Source organism: Eptesicus fuscus, chromosome 22 (assembly GCF_027574615.1).
Source record: "Eptesicus fuscus isolate TK198812 chromosome 22, DD_ASM_mEF_20220401, whole genome shotgun sequence".
Taxonomy (NCBI): Eukaryota; Metazoa; Chordata; class Mammalia; order Chiroptera; family Vespertilionidae; genus Eptesicus; species Eptesicus fuscus.
The window spans coordinates 28867506-28884837 of NC_072494.1; the positions used below are offsets into that span (position 1 = coordinate 28867506).

At 44.3% G+C, this 17332-nt stretch overlaps 1 protein-coding gene across 1 annotated transcript in view; it reads right to left on the reverse strand.

The window, feature by feature from the left end:
- PROX1 (prospero homeobox 1) overlaps window positions 1–14694 on the reverse strand; it is a 47152-nt gene extending 32458 nt beyond the window's left edge. Inside the window, exons 1-2 of the mRNA XM_054711747.1 lie at window positions 14611–14694; window positions 4839–6632 (exon numbers count right to left, since the gene is read on the reverse strand). Of these exons, the coding sequence (XP_054567722.1) occupies window positions 4839–6565 (1727 nt within the window). The 5' untranslated portion in view covers window positions 6566–6632; window positions 14611–14694. The remainder of the gene's footprint in view (window positions 1–4838; window positions 6633–14610) is intronic.
- Window positions 14695–17332: the final 2638 nt, after the last annotated feature.

The following is a 17332-nucleotide window of genomic DNA, read 5'->3' on the forward strand; positions in this document are numbered from 1 at the left end:
CTACACGCAGCAGCGGGAGGAGCAGCGGAGGCAGCAAAAAGGCAAATGGGAGAATAATAGGTTGTGGAGGCAGGAGGAAGAAAATTCTCTTTTTCCAGTTGCACTCTTGAATTGTGGCTAGAGATTTTTACAAGCTGCATTTCCAGCCAAACGGATTGCGACTGCTTACCTACGTTTTCTAAACCACTTTGGAACCCAAAGAATTTCAGCTTTCTCCTTCTGCTCTGACTTGCTATATTCCTAAGACTCTTGCCCCCGGGAAACCTAAAACGGGGAGCAAAGATCTAAACGATCTCATTTCGTGACAGTGATAGAGCAAGGAAGTTGTTGCTTCTCTAAGCTCAACATAACCGGGGGATGAATATTTTTTAAATTTTACTTCACAATGGTAAAGATGGAATGGAACCCAGAATCTTTTAGTCTTGAATATACATGTTTCCCTATAGCAAAAATAACGACTATGGCCCCATAAGGCTTCAAAAAAATGTAAAAGGTCAACTTCTATGGATTATTTCACATCTTAGAAATTCATTTCTAATCCATCTATTCCAGTTAGGCTTTACTTTCAAGCTATTAAACAATGTTCCTTTCAAAACTCCTTCAGGTATTGTTAACATTCTCCCTAAAAGCCCGGTAGGGACAGCTGGCCCGCACAGAGAATGGGTGTGTCTACACCTGCACGTCTTAAAGGCTTGTGATCCTCGTGGGCTTTAACTGGGCGCATGCAAATGTTTGAGGCCTAAACAAGGCTATTTCTCTTGAGATGCAAAGAGGACGAATGACAAGGAACATCACGGAGGAAAACAATTGGCTGGCTGTTTCTTTTGGGATTTGAATAAAACTTAATATTTGATTAAATAGATTCATTTGCAAAGATACTGAACACATTTTTTTTATACCCAAGACGTGAGCAGGTGCACTGACATTCAGTTGAACATGCACACGTTCACCATTTCCTTTCTATTAGAAGGGAGAACAAGGTACTGTTCTCCCTTCTAGAACACACATGCTTAATGTGCTGAACTTAAGTGGATTTCTCTGGTAAGCTGGTGTTCTCAGTAGTTCTTGTCTCAGCTACTTTGTTCAGAGAAACAGATGATGCCCTCCGGAGTGGGAAAGAATTGTTCCTTAAGAATTAAATTATTCATCACAACTTGGAAACCCGGGAACTAAAAATAAAAACATAACGACGATTATAGTGGTACCATTTCATCTCATTTCCACTGACCTTTTCAACATGAGTAACTACAGGTTCAAATATGTGCTTCCATCCCTACAACTGAAGTAAGACACCACTCAATGTGATTCCTAGAGTTTTCTTTAAACTAAATGCTTGAGAATTTTTGCCTACACACAAAGGAAGAACTCACTGCCATACAAGGATGAAGAGAGCAGAAAAGTTGGTCCAGTTTCCCAATGAACATGCAGATCCTCACTGACTTCAGAATTACGTGGATTATAGAAAAGGTTGTTTGCCTGGCCAGTGTTGCTCAGTGGTTGAGCATTGACCTGTAAGCCAGGAGGTCAAGGGTTCAATTCCCAGCCAGGTCACATGCCCAGGTTGTAGATTCAATCCCCAGTAGGGGTGAGGGGGTGGTGTGCAGGAGACAGCTTATTAATGATTCTCTCTTATCATTGATGTTTCTATCTCTCTCTACCTCTCCCTCTCCCTTCCTCTCTGAAATCAGTAAAAATATATTAAAAAGAAAAGAAAAGGTTGCCTGCCTATCATTTAAGAAATAATATATCAATGAGATAAATGGTTAAAAGTGTGGTGTGGTAGAGGCGAAAGAGAAAGAGGCAGAGGGTAGAAAGCTAGAAGGTAGGAAATGTAATCATTACTTGCAACAAGTTGTCCAAATTATTTAGCTACATGAAAGAAACACCTCCAGGTATAAGCAACTAACATTGCATATGAACCACAGGTGTTTCCGAACCACCACCGTTTAACAGAACCTTATCTTGGGAGGATAGAGGAGAAGTTATTCATCTGAAGAAAAAGCAACTATATTCTCTCTAAAGCCTTTGATACGTGTAGAAATAAAAGGAACTTCTTTCCATTCAAATCCTTAAAATTCCTCAGGAAATTTAGAAAGGGTGAGACAATGAGCATGGCCAACACTTTATGCAATCAAAAATATTTTTTTTCTAGAAGATCCAACTTACTTAAAAAAAAAAACACCACAGAAAATTATCTGCTTACAATGAAAAATCTAATTAAAAAAACAAAACTCCATAAACAGGCATCTTGAGATAAAAAGTTTAATATGGATTTATAAGACTTTGAAACCTGGCTTCAAATATTCACCAAAATAGGCATGTCCCTTTCCGGTGTGTGGTGCGTGTGCGTGTGTGCGCGTGTGTGTGCGCGTGCGTGTGCGCGTGCGTGTGTGTGTGTGTGTGTGTGTGTGTGTGTCAGAGACAGAGAGAGAGAACCCACCATCACTACTATTGGCTTCAAATGAACTAGAGCCGTGGTCGGCAAACTGCGGCTCGCGAGCCACATGCGGCTCTTTGGCCCCTTGAGTTTTTCGCAAAGGCCAGCTTAGGAGTACCCTAATAAAGTTAATAACAATGTAACTATATAGTTTAAGTTTAAAAAATTTGGCTCTCAAAAGAAATTTCAATCGTTGTACTGTTGATATTTGGCTCTGTTGACTAATGAGTTAGCCGACCACTGAACTAGAGGATCTCTGAAGAGATGGGGTTGGGCTTTGGACAGTGGCCTGGTATGAACTTTGGAAGATGCTCTGCCTACAAAGAGTAAAAAAAAAAAAAAAAATCCAGTCCTTATGTCTTCTTACTTTGCCTATCTCATCACCAATAGCTATATTCCAATCATTCTGATTGTTTATTGCCTGCTCATCACAGGTAAGGTATGGTGCTTGGCACAGCTTTGATTCATGACCAATGGGTTAGATTTTAGGTCTTTGAACGGTAGAAGTTAAATCTGAAACCAAACCAAGACTCAGTTTCTATTTATAAAGCTAGGTCCTCAGCATCTTTCTCTTGCTTTCTCTCATGACATGATTTTCTTCCTCACCATAGAAAGAGACTCTGCTAGCTGCCCAAGTGGGTCTCCTACTAGTGGTTCCCACTCGCCTTACAAGAAATCTTCACCAGTATCCTAAGATTTGGCTGGAAGGACGACCTTCACTACCTGGGAAAACACATTTCCACCAGAGCTGGGACTTTGCACTCAAGTGGCAGCCTCCTGAGTGGGTTTACATACTAAAATGTCAATTTCCAGTCATCAAGATGATTGCTCAAAATCCTTAATTTAGCAACAGCCAACTTAATTGCTAAATTTTATATCCATATGGCAATTTATTATAAGAGAAACATGCCTCTACCTGCCCCCCAAAGCTACTAGTCTACGACCCAGAACATCAATGACCACAAGATTCTTAAGAATTTACTGCAAGGACCAATTTACAGAGAAAAAAAAATCATCAATTAAAAATAGCCAGAGTGCAGGATAGATCCAATAAAATATATAACTGGCATCTCTACATCAAAGTCAAATTCAAAATATAAAAGAGTCATAAAAAGAGCCATTTTTAAGTCGAATACAGCTTGAGTTTTATATTTAATTGTGCTCTCTCGCTTTCCAAAATAATTTGCTTTGTGTATGTTAGGACAAAAGATTTCTGTGTATGGCTGAACAGAGGTTAATCATGCATGGAAGGCAGCTGCACCAGCCCCAAAGAACAGACCTTGGTGAACGAGAGACCGATGCCGTCTGAATAAATCAGTACCTGTGTATTTCCTTTAAAAAACGGCGTCTCGCTTCAGGATTAAAGGGAGAATCCACCTCCCCTCCCACATCCCTCTTTCTCCCACCAGCACAGTGCTCTTCATCAGACTGAATCAAGCCTTCTTTAAACAGCCCAGGAGCCGGTTCAGGGCTTAAAGGGAGAATTCTTCTTATGGCATCTGAAACTGACTTTTCACTCCATTATAAAACTTACCATTTCTTAAAAATTATATATCTGATAGAATTCAATATCACAATGAGATTTTTTTCTATCTCTGATTTTATTCTTTAAAAAAAAAAAGGTAGCCCCAGCTGGTTTGGCTCAGTGGATAGAGCATTGGCCTTCGGACTACAGGGTCCCAGGTTTGATTCTGGTCAAGGGCATGTGCCAGTGTTTTGGGCTTGATCCCCAGAAGGGGGCATGCAGGAAGCAGCCAATCAATGATTCTCTCTTATCATTGATGTTTCTCTCTCTGCCTCCCCTCTCCCTTCCTCTCTGAAATCAATAAAAATATATTTAAGCCCAGCAGGCATGGCTCAGTGGTTGAGCATTGACCTATGAACCAGGAGGTCATGGTTCAATCCCCAGTCAGGGTACATGCCCGGGTTGCAGGCTCGATGCCCAGTGTGGGGTGAGGGGGGGGGGTGTAGGAGGCAGCTGATCGATGGTTCTCTCTCATCATTGCTGTTTCTATCTCTCCCTTCCTCTCTGAAATCAATAAAAATATCTAAATCAATCAATCAATCAATAAATTTTATTTAAAATAAATAAAAATGTTTTAAAGGGTAAGAAGAGAATACAAGGAAGAACAGCAGAAAAACACTGCTGATAAAGCATATATTAAATACCAGCTCTTTGGGGCAGTTCACAACTTGTAAAAATTGCAAAGGTGTTGGGTTAGTGGGGAGGTTTTGTGCCATTAGAGGTGCCACAGGCCTGTTGATAAAAGTTATCTGAGTAACAGGAGAGACTGAATTCTTCAGAAGATGCTAACCTACATTATTCTACACGTGCTGTAAACCTGACCCGTTGGGAAGCCTCGGTTTTGTTTGCTTTTCCTTGAGGGGAAAATAAAAGGATATTGCACTTCCTGAATAAGGTGAGATTTCAGACATGTCTTGAAGATCGCCACACTCGGACTTGATGAGGGACAAGGAGAGCCCTTCCGCCGTGCTGGGTGGGTGTGCTGGTGAACAAGGGTGGTGGCTCAGGTGGTGGGATGACATCTTGGTCCTCAGACTCGTCGTCTCCCTGGTCAAGTCCAAGGATTCGGGAGACACTCTGTCTTTTCCCGAGAAGGAGCCAGAGGGAGCACCTAATGGACCCTGAAATGGGTAGGCCATCAAGGGTAGGGGGAAGGGGTGGCGGAAGGTGGATGTGGTGAAGCCTGCAGTGGCAGAGAGAGGTGACTGGTGCAGGGGCTGGTGGTGGCCGCCGGTGGGAGGGCCGGAGGCAGACTGGTCAGATGAGTTCTTGCGGACCACCAGGGGCAGTGCTTCTGTCTGGTCTGTGGAACTGGGCATCTGCACGTTGCCGAAGGTGTCCAGGGGGTTCGGAATGATGACGTCGCCAAAGCACTGCAGGCGCTGGTTGGCGGTGTGGAAATTGTGGTTTTCCCCGTTGACTGCGAATCTGGCCTGGGGGATCTGGAGAGGGGGGAAGACCTGAGGAACCTGGCGGGAGGGTTTGGCCGAAAAGACTTTGACCACAGTGTCCACAACTTGCGACATGGCAGAGTTCAGTTCCTGTTTCAAGGTCTCGGCCAAATGTTTGCCTTCTGGTTGTAAGGAGTTTGGCCCGTGGTCTCTCTCTTTGTTGTTGCCTTCCCGCTTGGGCTTGTTTTCAGCCATTTCCTGCTCCCTGATCAGGGCCCGGGCTCGGTCAATGAACTGTCCTGGGTCTAGCTCGCACATCTCATTATCTGACCTCCCTACGGAGTCCTGGGCCCGGGCATCCAGCATCTCCGAGCGCATGCTGTCTTCAGACAGGTTACCGTCTTCATCATTTTCAGAATCAGTGCTGTCATAGATTTGGTAGAACTTTTCCTGCAGCTGGCGCAGCTGTTTCTGCATGTCCTCCAGCTGCTGTTTCAGCTGTCGGCGCTCCTCTCGCTTCTGTTCTTTTCGGGCTGAAACCAGCTGCTGGAAACTCTGTTGCTGCTGCTGGGGCAGCTTTTGCTTGCGTTTGTTTTCTCTGTAACTTTCTCGGGGACTCACAGACTGCGGGGCCATCTCTCTTTCATTTTCATTGCCCCTTAACGCCACGCTGGGGGAATGGCTCATACCCCGAATGATATTCTCAACCCGGGCGCGCTTTGCTCTCAGGTGCTCGTCGCATAAGCGATCCATATCAAACTGGCTCATAGTAGGCCTGCCAAAGGGGGAAAGACACTCTGGGGGGCTGTCTCTTGAAGAGTTGCTGCATATATCCTCCTGATGTACTTCGGAGCCTGTGCTGGAGAGACCGCTGGCTTGGAAGCTGGGCTCCGTGCCACCGTTTTTGTTCATGTTATTTTTCAACAGCTGGGAAATGATGGTTGCCCCTGGAAAAGGCATCATGGCATCTTCGTACGAGTTCGCCCTCTTCAGCAGCTTGCGGAGCACATTTGACTTCTCCCCATCTGCATGCTGCACCACGGAATACTCAACATCCTGCTCGGAACCTTGGGGATTCATGGCACTAAAAAACGTGGCTCTCGCCTTAGCAAAGAATGCAGATGCTGTCCCTACCGTCCTTTTCACTCCAATGTCAACTCTTCTCCTCTTGGTCTGCCGGCTTAAGAGGGCTGTGCTGTCATGGTCAGGCATCACTGGGCAGTTATTGTGCCATCTTCAAAAGCTCGTCAGCTGGGCACAGCTCAAGAATCCCGGGACCCTGGCCAACAGAACAAAAGGACTGATGAATCATTTTCTTTAAATTTCTCCAAATTTCCTGACCTCAATCCTGAATCAAATACAAAATGCATAGGCTCTGGGATTTATGGCACATTACAATTATTGAAATTTATTATGCACTCTGCTTGAAATGAAACATTTTTAAATATTTCTGCTCCACTGGTTTAAGATGGATTAAGATTAAAAAAAAAAAAAGGCAAAAACTGCTTAAGCACCAGTAATATGATTCTCTTTCACAAATGCCTAAAATGATACTGTTTATCATCAGAAGAAATAGTAGATTATAAGTACACAGCCTCTGACAACCAATTGATTAAATTTTGGGCATTCGGATTCACATTACAAAAGAAGATGAAAGTGGGCTACACTTAAGAAATAGGATTTAATTTTGAGGCTGGGTGAAATTGGGATGCAAAATTCCATTTCTGCATTAAAATTATTGTGATTTTAAGGCTATGAAAAGAACACTGAAGTAAGTGCAAATATTTAAAACACACTCTTTATTACCAAATTTTAAAATATTTTTGTCAAATGTGAAATGAAATGAGAACAGCCCCATCAGCATCTTGCCAACATAAATGGTCAATTTCACATTGAAATCACTGCAAAAATACTTCTACTACAAGTCTGCTTATTTAGCATAATATTCATTTTTTATTAGTAAAATCACTATTGAAGGTGGTATCTTTTGGGTTTTTTAATGTAAGTATGAGACTATTTATAAATTTTCATGATGCCCTTCTGATTACTTAAATTATTATCAAGTTGAACTCACTGCAAAAGAACGACATTGTTACATTTTAGAAATCAATAAATTGAATTAGGCAAGGATAAATATATCTTCAGGAATAGTTTTCTTCTGTTAAAATCTGCCACAATAATACTCCCCATGCTTAAAGAAACTTTTTAACGTACACCACTTGTGAATCTTATTTCATATGCTGGATTTAAGAAAAAACACACAGAAATAAAGACCCCCCCAAAAAAAAAAAAGATGTATAAAAAAGAAAGAAAATAACATCACTCCAATATATGTGAGAAAGGAAATATCTTCTCTGCATTTGAACTTCCATTGTTTCTTGGGAACACAATGTAAAAAGAGAACATCCCTCCTTGCATTTTATAAAAGGTAGTTGCCATATTTTGTGATTTATTAACTAGTGATGCTAACCCCACATGTGGCATAAATGTAAGATGTCACATCTTTTTTGCTCACAATTAACATTTTGTGGAGAAAATGAGAATATTTTTTTCACCCAGGGTTTATCTAATATTAAACTTCACGTTTGCTTAACAGAGCACATCTTCACAATAACAGGGTCCATTGCCAAAGGCAGCGTGCGGAGTGCTTGGAACCGCTCCCATCTCTTTCGGTTCACCTGTGAAAACATCTACGTGCTCCCTAGGACTGCATCTGTGGCTAGTTTTAAAGAATGACTATCCATGCAAATAGGCATGATTTCAGCATGAAATAACCTGTAAAAATCAAGAAAATGCTCAATGCTTTAGATGGCAGCATGTATTTTTTTTTTTTTTAAAGCGAGAAAGATTTCATCATGCAGACCTTGCTTCTGGTTTCTGTGTGAAGCTACAACATTTTAAAAGAGCCTGTTTTAGAATATCGTGAAAGCAGTATGATGCCTCTTCATATATATGTGTACATACATATATGGGTATATGTATATCAATATGTGTATATATACATATACATATATATATACACACACATATATATTTGTATGATTGAGAATAAAATACTTTTTATATGCCTCAAGATAAAAATTTAGAATGGAAACAAGCCTTAATAACTTCAATATTGAGTTCAAAGTCAAATTTGGGATAATTGGACTCCTCACACATTACTGATAAAATTGGTTTCAGAAATACAAAGATGCAATGACAGATCTCTCACTAACACGTTAGATCTGATAAACCCGGTGTAGCTGTCAGGTGGGAGGGAAAGGAGGAAAGACTGAGACAAACAAGAAAAAAAGATGAATTAATTCTCAGAAAGACTTGCATATTGAGGGAGAGGTCTTTTCTGCATGCAGTTCAGCAAAGTAGAGCTCACTGCCATTATTTTAAAAATTTACGTCTTTTTTGTGTGCAAATCCTTCTCTCTTTAATATCACCTGAAAAGCACAGGGATCTCCAATCAACACACTGACCCAACTTTCTGCAGTGTTTTTCTCCCCGTTCACCTTCACACCCAAACGGGATTTTGCTGCTCCCCATCCTTGCTGTGGGAAGAGCACCTCTGCACCAGAGGCTCAGAAGTGACACGCTGTGTGAGAGATGAGCACAAGGTCATCCCCAGGCATCCTTCCTTTCCCAGCTGCCATTTACCTCTGCGTCAACTGCACTTCCTCTCATCTAGCCTAGGTCTCAACAGCTGCACCCCTGCCTCATGCCGGAGCCAAGAGGAGGGCTGTGCTCTTCCTAAGGTGGAAAGAAATGATATTCTCGTCTTCAGTGGAGAAGAGTGTTAAACATGCTTGTTGGATCTTTGAAGGAAAACATACCCTGTAACTTCCTCCAAATTCACCAAACTACTCTGTTTTTTGCAGTTCTCTTTCAACCAGTCAGCATTTTTAGACTAAATCATGATTCGTTTCTGTTGTGTGCTAAGAGAATTTAATTACTTTTAGGTCTTGTTGTTCGATATCCAGCAGAGACATAATAAATAGGATGAAACAAATGGCAAAAATTATATAATCGAGCAAGACAAGGGATTATATTAATAGAAGAAATATATCTCTCCATATAGCTTGGACCTAAACTTAGAAATAATTGTACTAGTGCACTGTAGGATTATAACCTATGGAGGCTATGGGCAAGACTAAATAATTATAACTAGTTGACATAGTATTTTACTAGCATAATGTTTCATATATATATATACAATTACCACATAAGAAACACAGTTAAATGAGCAAAACGTAAATTAAATCACTTGAAAATACTTTCAAAGCACTTCCACGACTTCCCAATTCAGAATTTAGAAAATGCTATCGAATGACTTTATCATTGATATTGTCCTGTCCATTCGGATTTTTAAAAAGTCCTTTATTTTTCAACATATGTACTAAGCCAGAATGTCTCAGCTACAATTCTTATTGATTCTTGTGTGTGTTATGTACCGTTAAGTCAGCTTCAACTCCTGGAGACCCTTTGAATGAGTGATGACCGAAATATCCAGTCCTCAACAGCCCTGCACAGCTTCTGTAGACTCCTGCCTATGGCTTCTTTTATGGAGCCAATCCATCTCATATTTGGTCTTCCTATTTTCCTGCTACCTTCTATTTCCCCCAGCATTATTATCATCTTGTATTTTAATTTCAACATTAATTTTAAGTTGAACCAGGCAATCTGAAACCTCCTGATCAGCAGGGGTGAATCTAAGTATCAGCCAGTATGCAGAATATTACTGATGTTGAATTTGAACTCAAATGTATTATTGATTAGATATACATAATCTACTCCTGTAAACTCCTCTTTAATTAAGGTGAACATCTATAGAGAATATTTTTCACTATTAAATATTTTTGTTGTACCATTAGGCACAAATGCTCTAATAATTCCTATGCAATGGATATCTTAGCATAGCAGATTCCTTCTAGTAAAATGTAAGAATAAGTATCCAGGTATAATCAAGTCCGATTTTAATTACTCCAAAAGATTCTTAATTAAAATTGGAGTGATCTGACATTCTATTTAACATAATCCTAAGGAAGCTGATGACTTAATGTTAGTAGAGAAGAATTTTCAGTGAAGCATTTTTAAGGAACACTCTGGTGTGAAGTAGAAAGTGGTTAAGTGCTCTGACTTTAATCAAGAACTTATTTTGGGGAGGGGAGTGCAACTTTTATGCTTCTACCTGGAGTCCTTATTCTGGACAAAGAAGTATTTCATTACAGTCATTATCCAGATAGTTCAGACACATCTTTTGTGAGGCAGGGCAATTGTAAGGTTGGCATGGTTTCCTGTTTGGATTCTTTAGATTATCTGTCTTCGTTGATAAAAAAATTTTTAAGAAATTGCTCAAGCTTACACTTTACTTCTTTTAGAGAACAACCTTTGAATGGGCCCCTCATCTACTTGGATCAACCTGGTTATGAAATTTCAAATGGAATATCATTAATAAATTAATCTGGGAATCAGTAATTCAAAGGGGAAAAAAATCTGATGATTTAATGTAGGTAGCTTCTGCCTTCCCCCAAATCTCTAAGCTGTCCCTTCACTGTCCCCTTCATTTTTGCTAATTAGCAACTTTTCCTTTGGAGGTGTTTCTGCCTACTAGCAGGTTAAGAAAACCTTTTATGTTTATTCTGAAGGACTCACTTGACGTAAGTTAATATTTCAATGAACTGAGATTGCATTGTCAAAACCTTGTATCAGATTTTAAAATTTCCTATCATCATAGAGTTCTCAAATCATAACCATTTCATTTAAAATTCCTCCATCCTATCAAAAATTCCATACATTTCTCACCAGCATAGTGAACACAGAACATTTTCGGAGACATGTCTAAAATAATTATTTCTACTTATTTATAAAGAGTAATAATTCACCGAGTTAGTAAATCAGAGTGAGAAGTAATCTCAAGAAAAGACACATTTTTTTTTCTTTTTGTTGAAATTTAAAATACTCTAAATGTCCTCCGCAGCTTTAGAATACACTAGGCAATAAGATTTGAGAAATTCCTTGTGTATATGTCCTTTCTAATTTGTATAGGTACTTAATTAGAATCCTATAACAACATAGCATGCACAATCCATCTTCATATTCTGAAATCAGTAACATTTTCTAATTTCTTTTGTTAATCCGGAACCTTAAATATTTCTTATATAATAAGTTGCAAATGCAAGACAATTCCTGAAATGATATAATAAATTCAGGGGAAAAGGCCTGTTTGCGCTTTGAACAAATAAATGGCCAACCTGGCAGCTACCTTATGCTTTAAGATCGCAAGTGCCACTTGTAGAGGGCCGATGCTCGGAAATGAATAAAGTGGGAACAAAGATGCATGTTATGTATGCGTGACTTTTCCCCCACAAGGTGGTGATTAAACTAAATAGAATTCTGCATAATGGACACATAAAAATATCAATAAGTGCCAAGCACAGATAACCCCTTATTAAAAATAAGCAGAACATATCCATAGAGGACATTTTAATTATGAAAGAACTTCAAAACCATCCAAGGAAAGTATTGGAGGGAAACTTTGATGTTTAAGTCAAAAGAATAAATGGCACATATTATCTCATTTCCATGAAACAATGAGCAACAAAACCAACAAAAACCATCCACCATCCAACCTAATTCTATGCAACTCAAGAAGTAACCTGTGTAAAGAAAAAAAGTAAAGATCAAGTATTAAGAATCCAGATACAGTGCTTACATTGAATTCTCAACATCTTCCCTCACGCATTAAGCCACAGTCCTTACCTTCGTCTATGTACCATTACATAAACATAGCCGTGTTATGTTGCATGGACAGGTTAACCCAAATACTCCCCCCTTTGACTTCCTCACCATGCACAGCCCATTTCATTTCGAAAATACTCAGAAGTTCTTGTAAGGAACTCTTCGTAGAACTGACTGCCCGCATCTTGCATCCAACAGAAAAGCAGTTACCTCTCACGTACTTGAGATTTCCCTTCCCCATCAAAGTAATAACTAGGACATCTGGCACATGTCTGGTACAATGACAGGCTCATTCTACTTTATGAGAATATTTAACATATGACTTGAAAGAGTTCATGCAACATACCTATTCTTTCTGGGCAGAGAGAAAGCACACTAAAAAGATAAGCTTTCACAACAGTAACACTTTCAAACTGACTTTGGTATTCTTGGCAGTTACACACATCACCCACGGCTGTCCAAAACACACACACACACACACACACACACACACACACACACACACACACACAAAAGACAGCTCTCACCCCCTCCCTCCACAGACCTGGGAGATAGACATAAACTGGACGGAAGCAAAGGGAAAGTCAATCTCCCTCCACCTGCTGCCTGAAGTGGGGGTACTTTCAGCCGCCTGGCAGACAGAAGCTTGAGACACAGCCTCAGCAGCCGCCTGCCAACATCCTTAAGAAAAATAAACACACACACACACACACACACAAACGTGTCCCCTACCCCCAACCAAAGAACTCACATGGCAAGGGTTCAAAACATCACAACAGCCCATTCCCATTAGCCTGGACAATCCTATTAACCAGGGCAACCATAAATTCATAAATCTCTACAACCCCGGGGCATGCATTGTGGTCTGGAACTGCACAGACACACACAGACACAGAGGAAATTTGCACCTGTCTTTCTTGACATAACACACCTGTCAGGCCCTGCTCATGCGCATTCTGCTAATAGACCTCTGCTTACCTAGTTTAGGAAAGGGATTTTTTTTTTATTTTTTATGGGAGGGTATAGGTGGAAGAGGAGAGAGAGAGAGAGAGAGAGAGAGAGAGAGAGAGAGAGAGAGAGAGAACGAGAACAAGAGAAGAAAACTTCTAGCCTTGACTTTGAGAGAAGGCCATCCTGTACTTGGTCTGTTTTTATAAGCTCAAGGAGACGACACAGACCTTCTTGGAAAAATTAAAGCAAGCAGGTGAGCTCCCAGCCTCCCCCCGGGCGGAGTAGGGTTCCGGACTGCCAAGAACAGCAGCCGTTTCACACTCCTACCTGCCTCCCTGGGCTATTTCAGGCGACTGCCTAAACCTGCCTTCTCCCTCTCTCCACCGGCCTGGAGGACTCAACTTCCAAAGAGCTGACAGGGGGCGGGAGACCTCCAGTCTCTCACAATCTACGCCCCCATCCCAAATCCACACTCTCTCCAGCGGCGATCAGCTTTGAGCAGGAGGAGTAACTGGCTGCCACAGCCCTGGGACCAACAACTCGCTAAACTGGACTTTGGGTGATGTCTCCCCTCAACCCCGCCGCCCACCCTCAGACGCCCCCACCCCCCACCCCGGCGCCCCCCCCTCCCTGTCTGTCCAGGCAAGAGAAGCAGCTCTTCCCGCCCCTCCTCACCCTTCTTCCCATTAACAATGACTCTCACCTCTCCTTTCCTTCCACCCCCGTCGTCCAAACTGGGGCAAAACTGGAGGTACCACCCAGCCAGGACGCGACCCAAGCAATGCCAGCGATGACTTGCGGGAGTCTGGGCCTCGCGAGTCCGCTGCCCAAGAACACTCCCCCCCCACCCCCCGCGCGCCGACCCGAGCGCGATCGGTGGGTCCCCCCGCGGCGCTGGGGCACCAATCCCCCTGCCCCACGACCCCTCCAGGCTCCCGGGGCGGCCCGACCCCGCTCAACTGGACCTACCCCCGGGGCTTCCCGGAGCTCAGGAGCGGGGCGCCGCGCTCAGTTTCCCCGGGACCCTCTCTCCACCGCTCCGACCCCGATTTCAACATCTCGGCTACCCACCCGCGCGGCGTTCGGAGAGGAAAGTAACAGAGCGCCCCCTCTTCCCCTCTCCCCAGCTCCCTTCTCCCGGGCCCTGCGCCGGGGTTCGAAAGGAGAAGTGAAAGGTATGCAAATGACAAGCAAATTGGAAGTGCCTGCAAGGAAGGCAGCTGTAATAAAGTAGACAAAGAGAAGGGACGCGGGGGCCGGCCCAGGAGTTTTTCACCGGGGACCGGGGAAGGATGAGGCTCGGCGGAAAGCGGGCATCCAGACGGACAAAAAAAAGCGACCCCCTGTCCCCCCCCCTCGGGGGGGGGGTCCTCTCTCCAGAGAAGACAGGGCAAGAGAAAGAGGAAAGGAAGCAGACGCCCCCGCGCACCCCAGCCCGGGACACACAAAAGGTGACAAGATCAGCGACCGGTCCAGCACGGCCAGCCTCCCCCCCCCCCCCCCATCGCCACCGCCACCGCCACCCCGGCCACCAGCAGGAAAAGAGAAAGAAATAAAAGCCGAGCGAGCGGACCACTTACTCTTAGGAACTGGGGAGAGCGCAGCGCGGAGTTCCACCGGGGCTCCGGCTCAGACGCGGCGTTCCAGGCGGTTTTATTCTGGTTCATTTAAATAACACCATTTTCTCCTAGGGGGGTGGGTGGGGGGGTGGGTGGATAGGGGGGAAGATGTTGACAGGCGTCTAAGTCCTGGGAGTCTCTTTTCTTCCCATTGAAGAACCAGCCAGCACAAGTGACTCTGGAAAAGGGGAGGGGACTGGCGAGGGGACAGGAGATACTTACGCGGTGCCGAGGGCAGGGGGGACCGAGCCGCGTCGTGTTTGTTCCCCCGCCGGCCGCGAGGGAAACGCGCGCGCGCGCGCCCACCCGGAGGTCTCCGGCGGGCGGCGAATATAATAATTGGACCAGGGACGGTGAGTGTGCGACAGCGAGCCAGGGATGGGGCGAGGGGGAGAGGGGCGAGAGAGGAGAGGGCGGGGAGGGGGAGAGAAAGCGAGCGGAGAAGAGGAGAGGAGAGAGGAGAAGCGCGCAGGGAGCAGGAGAGAAGGACGGGGTTGGTGGGGGGGAAGGCGCGGGCGGGCGCGGAGCCCGGCGGAGCAGGCGGACCCGGCGAGGCTCCCTGCGCCTCCGCTCGCCCGGCTGCGCTGGTGGACTGTGCCCGAGCGCTCCCTCCGCTGAGGGCTGCGCTCCACGACAAGATTTACTTTAAGACACAGCTGAAGGAAACAGGAAGACTGCACGTCACAGTCTGACTGACGTACCCGGCCCCGACACCCAATCGCGAGGCGCCTTCGGATTCAAGGGGGGATAGCCAGGCAAGAGAACTTGGGAGGAAAAAAAAATATATATATATGTATATATAAAAGGGGTGGGGGTGAAGGGCTGGGAAAAGAGGAGGGGAGAGGGGCCCCCGCGCTCCTCCTCTCCCCCCCCACCCACGCCTCCACCCCAGGCCTCTACCCCCACCCCACCCGTGCCCCGCCGCTGCTTCGGGGCCACTGGCTGGCCGCGCCGGGGCCAGAGCGAGCCATCTGCGGGCGCGATGCAAAGCGGGTGCGGGCGCGGGCGGCGCTCCGCTCACTCTCGCTCTTCCAGGGCGCGGATCCCCTTCCTTACCCCCCTCTTCATGTCCCAGGGACAGCCGGTGGAGTTCGCCCAGTGCCCCTCGGACTTGGGTGAAGGAAGGCACGGGAAAGTGCCCTGGAGAAAAGTGTTGTGTGTGTGTGTTTTGTTTTTTGTTTTTTTTTTTAAGAGGTGGGGTGGTATGGAGTGCGGATCCTTAAATCATTCCACTTTTAAAATGATGATAGGTAGTATCAAGAATGCAGGCCACTCACAGAATCTTAAAGGGGGAGGTGGACACTTATAAAATACAGGTAGGTTTTGGATTAAATAATAGGTGCCAGAGGTTTTCCACTCCGGCTCCGTGGCCTCTGGTATCAGAAGACCAGCCTTGGCCGAATCCCAGTCAACCTCTCTCGTCAAAATGATCAAGAGCAATCCTTGCCCTCGGCTGCCTCCGACAACGCTATTTGGATGGCAGGCACGGTAGCCTTACAGAAAATGTTAACAAACGCTATCTCGGAGTCACCCCTCACTCACTCACCCCAGAACAGCCAGAGATGGGTTTCAAACACGATTTACATCATTTTCAATCCCCGGTGACAAACTTCAAAATGTATTTATTAGGTAAGAACATTCAAACGCTTAAATATCGGGCTTCACCATCAAGCCAGAGAAAACTCACTTTGCTTTGACCATATCTGGGGTGAAAAATAACCAGCAAGCTTTGCTTTAGATAACGTGGCTAGTAAAGAGCTCCTGGGGGTGTGCACGTTACAAACCTTCAGCCCTTGCGGCTAGGACATCCCTTTCTCCCGGCACAGTACATGGCTTTCAATAAAGCAGCCGGGCTTAGGGCTTTAAGGTCCTGAAAATGCTAAGACGAGCAAGGGCTGCAAAGCAGAAACATTCACACTTAGTTGATGAGACACTCATTTTCTTAGGTAGGACGGGGGCAAGGATTCCTGGTGTCCCTCAAACTTAATCAGATCAAAGGTTGAATCACGTTGCATCCTGACAACAGGGTGTTTGTGAGGTGTGTTACACTACCACCAGCTTCTGCAAACACACACACACACGCACACACACACACACACACACACACACACCCCTCCTAGGACATTTACCATTCCAGCCTCAAATTCATCCAACTGTAAGGAAGTTAATCTCTTCGAATAATAGCAATGATACTATGTCCAACTCTACACCCTGTAGGAAACTTTTGGCACTGGATTCAAACACTGAAAAGAAGGAAAAGAAAATCAAGCTGTCCAGGTTAGGTGTCCAGGACAAGAAAGGAGACTTGCTTGAGCATCCCCAGCCTTCACTGCGTTCCCTTTCGAAGCCCGCAGACACGCCCTGCACCCCATTACTGGAAACGACACAGACATGCACAAACACACCAATCACACTTGCGTGATAGGCTACTGTATCAAGTTTTCTAATGGAGATGTGACATTTTAGGTTGGGAATCGAAGTGATCTACCAGCATGCCCATTAAATGCAGTGTGGAATAACGTTTCTATTGGTTGGGTCCTTTCGAGGTAAGCGGGTGTCTTGAGCAGGAATATTTGGGTCGGGGATACTGTTTTTCTTCTTTTTCCTCCTATTATTATTATTATTTTTTGAAGCATCCCAAGTGTGCACGTAGCCCGTACATAAACTGGTAGGAGTAAAGGAT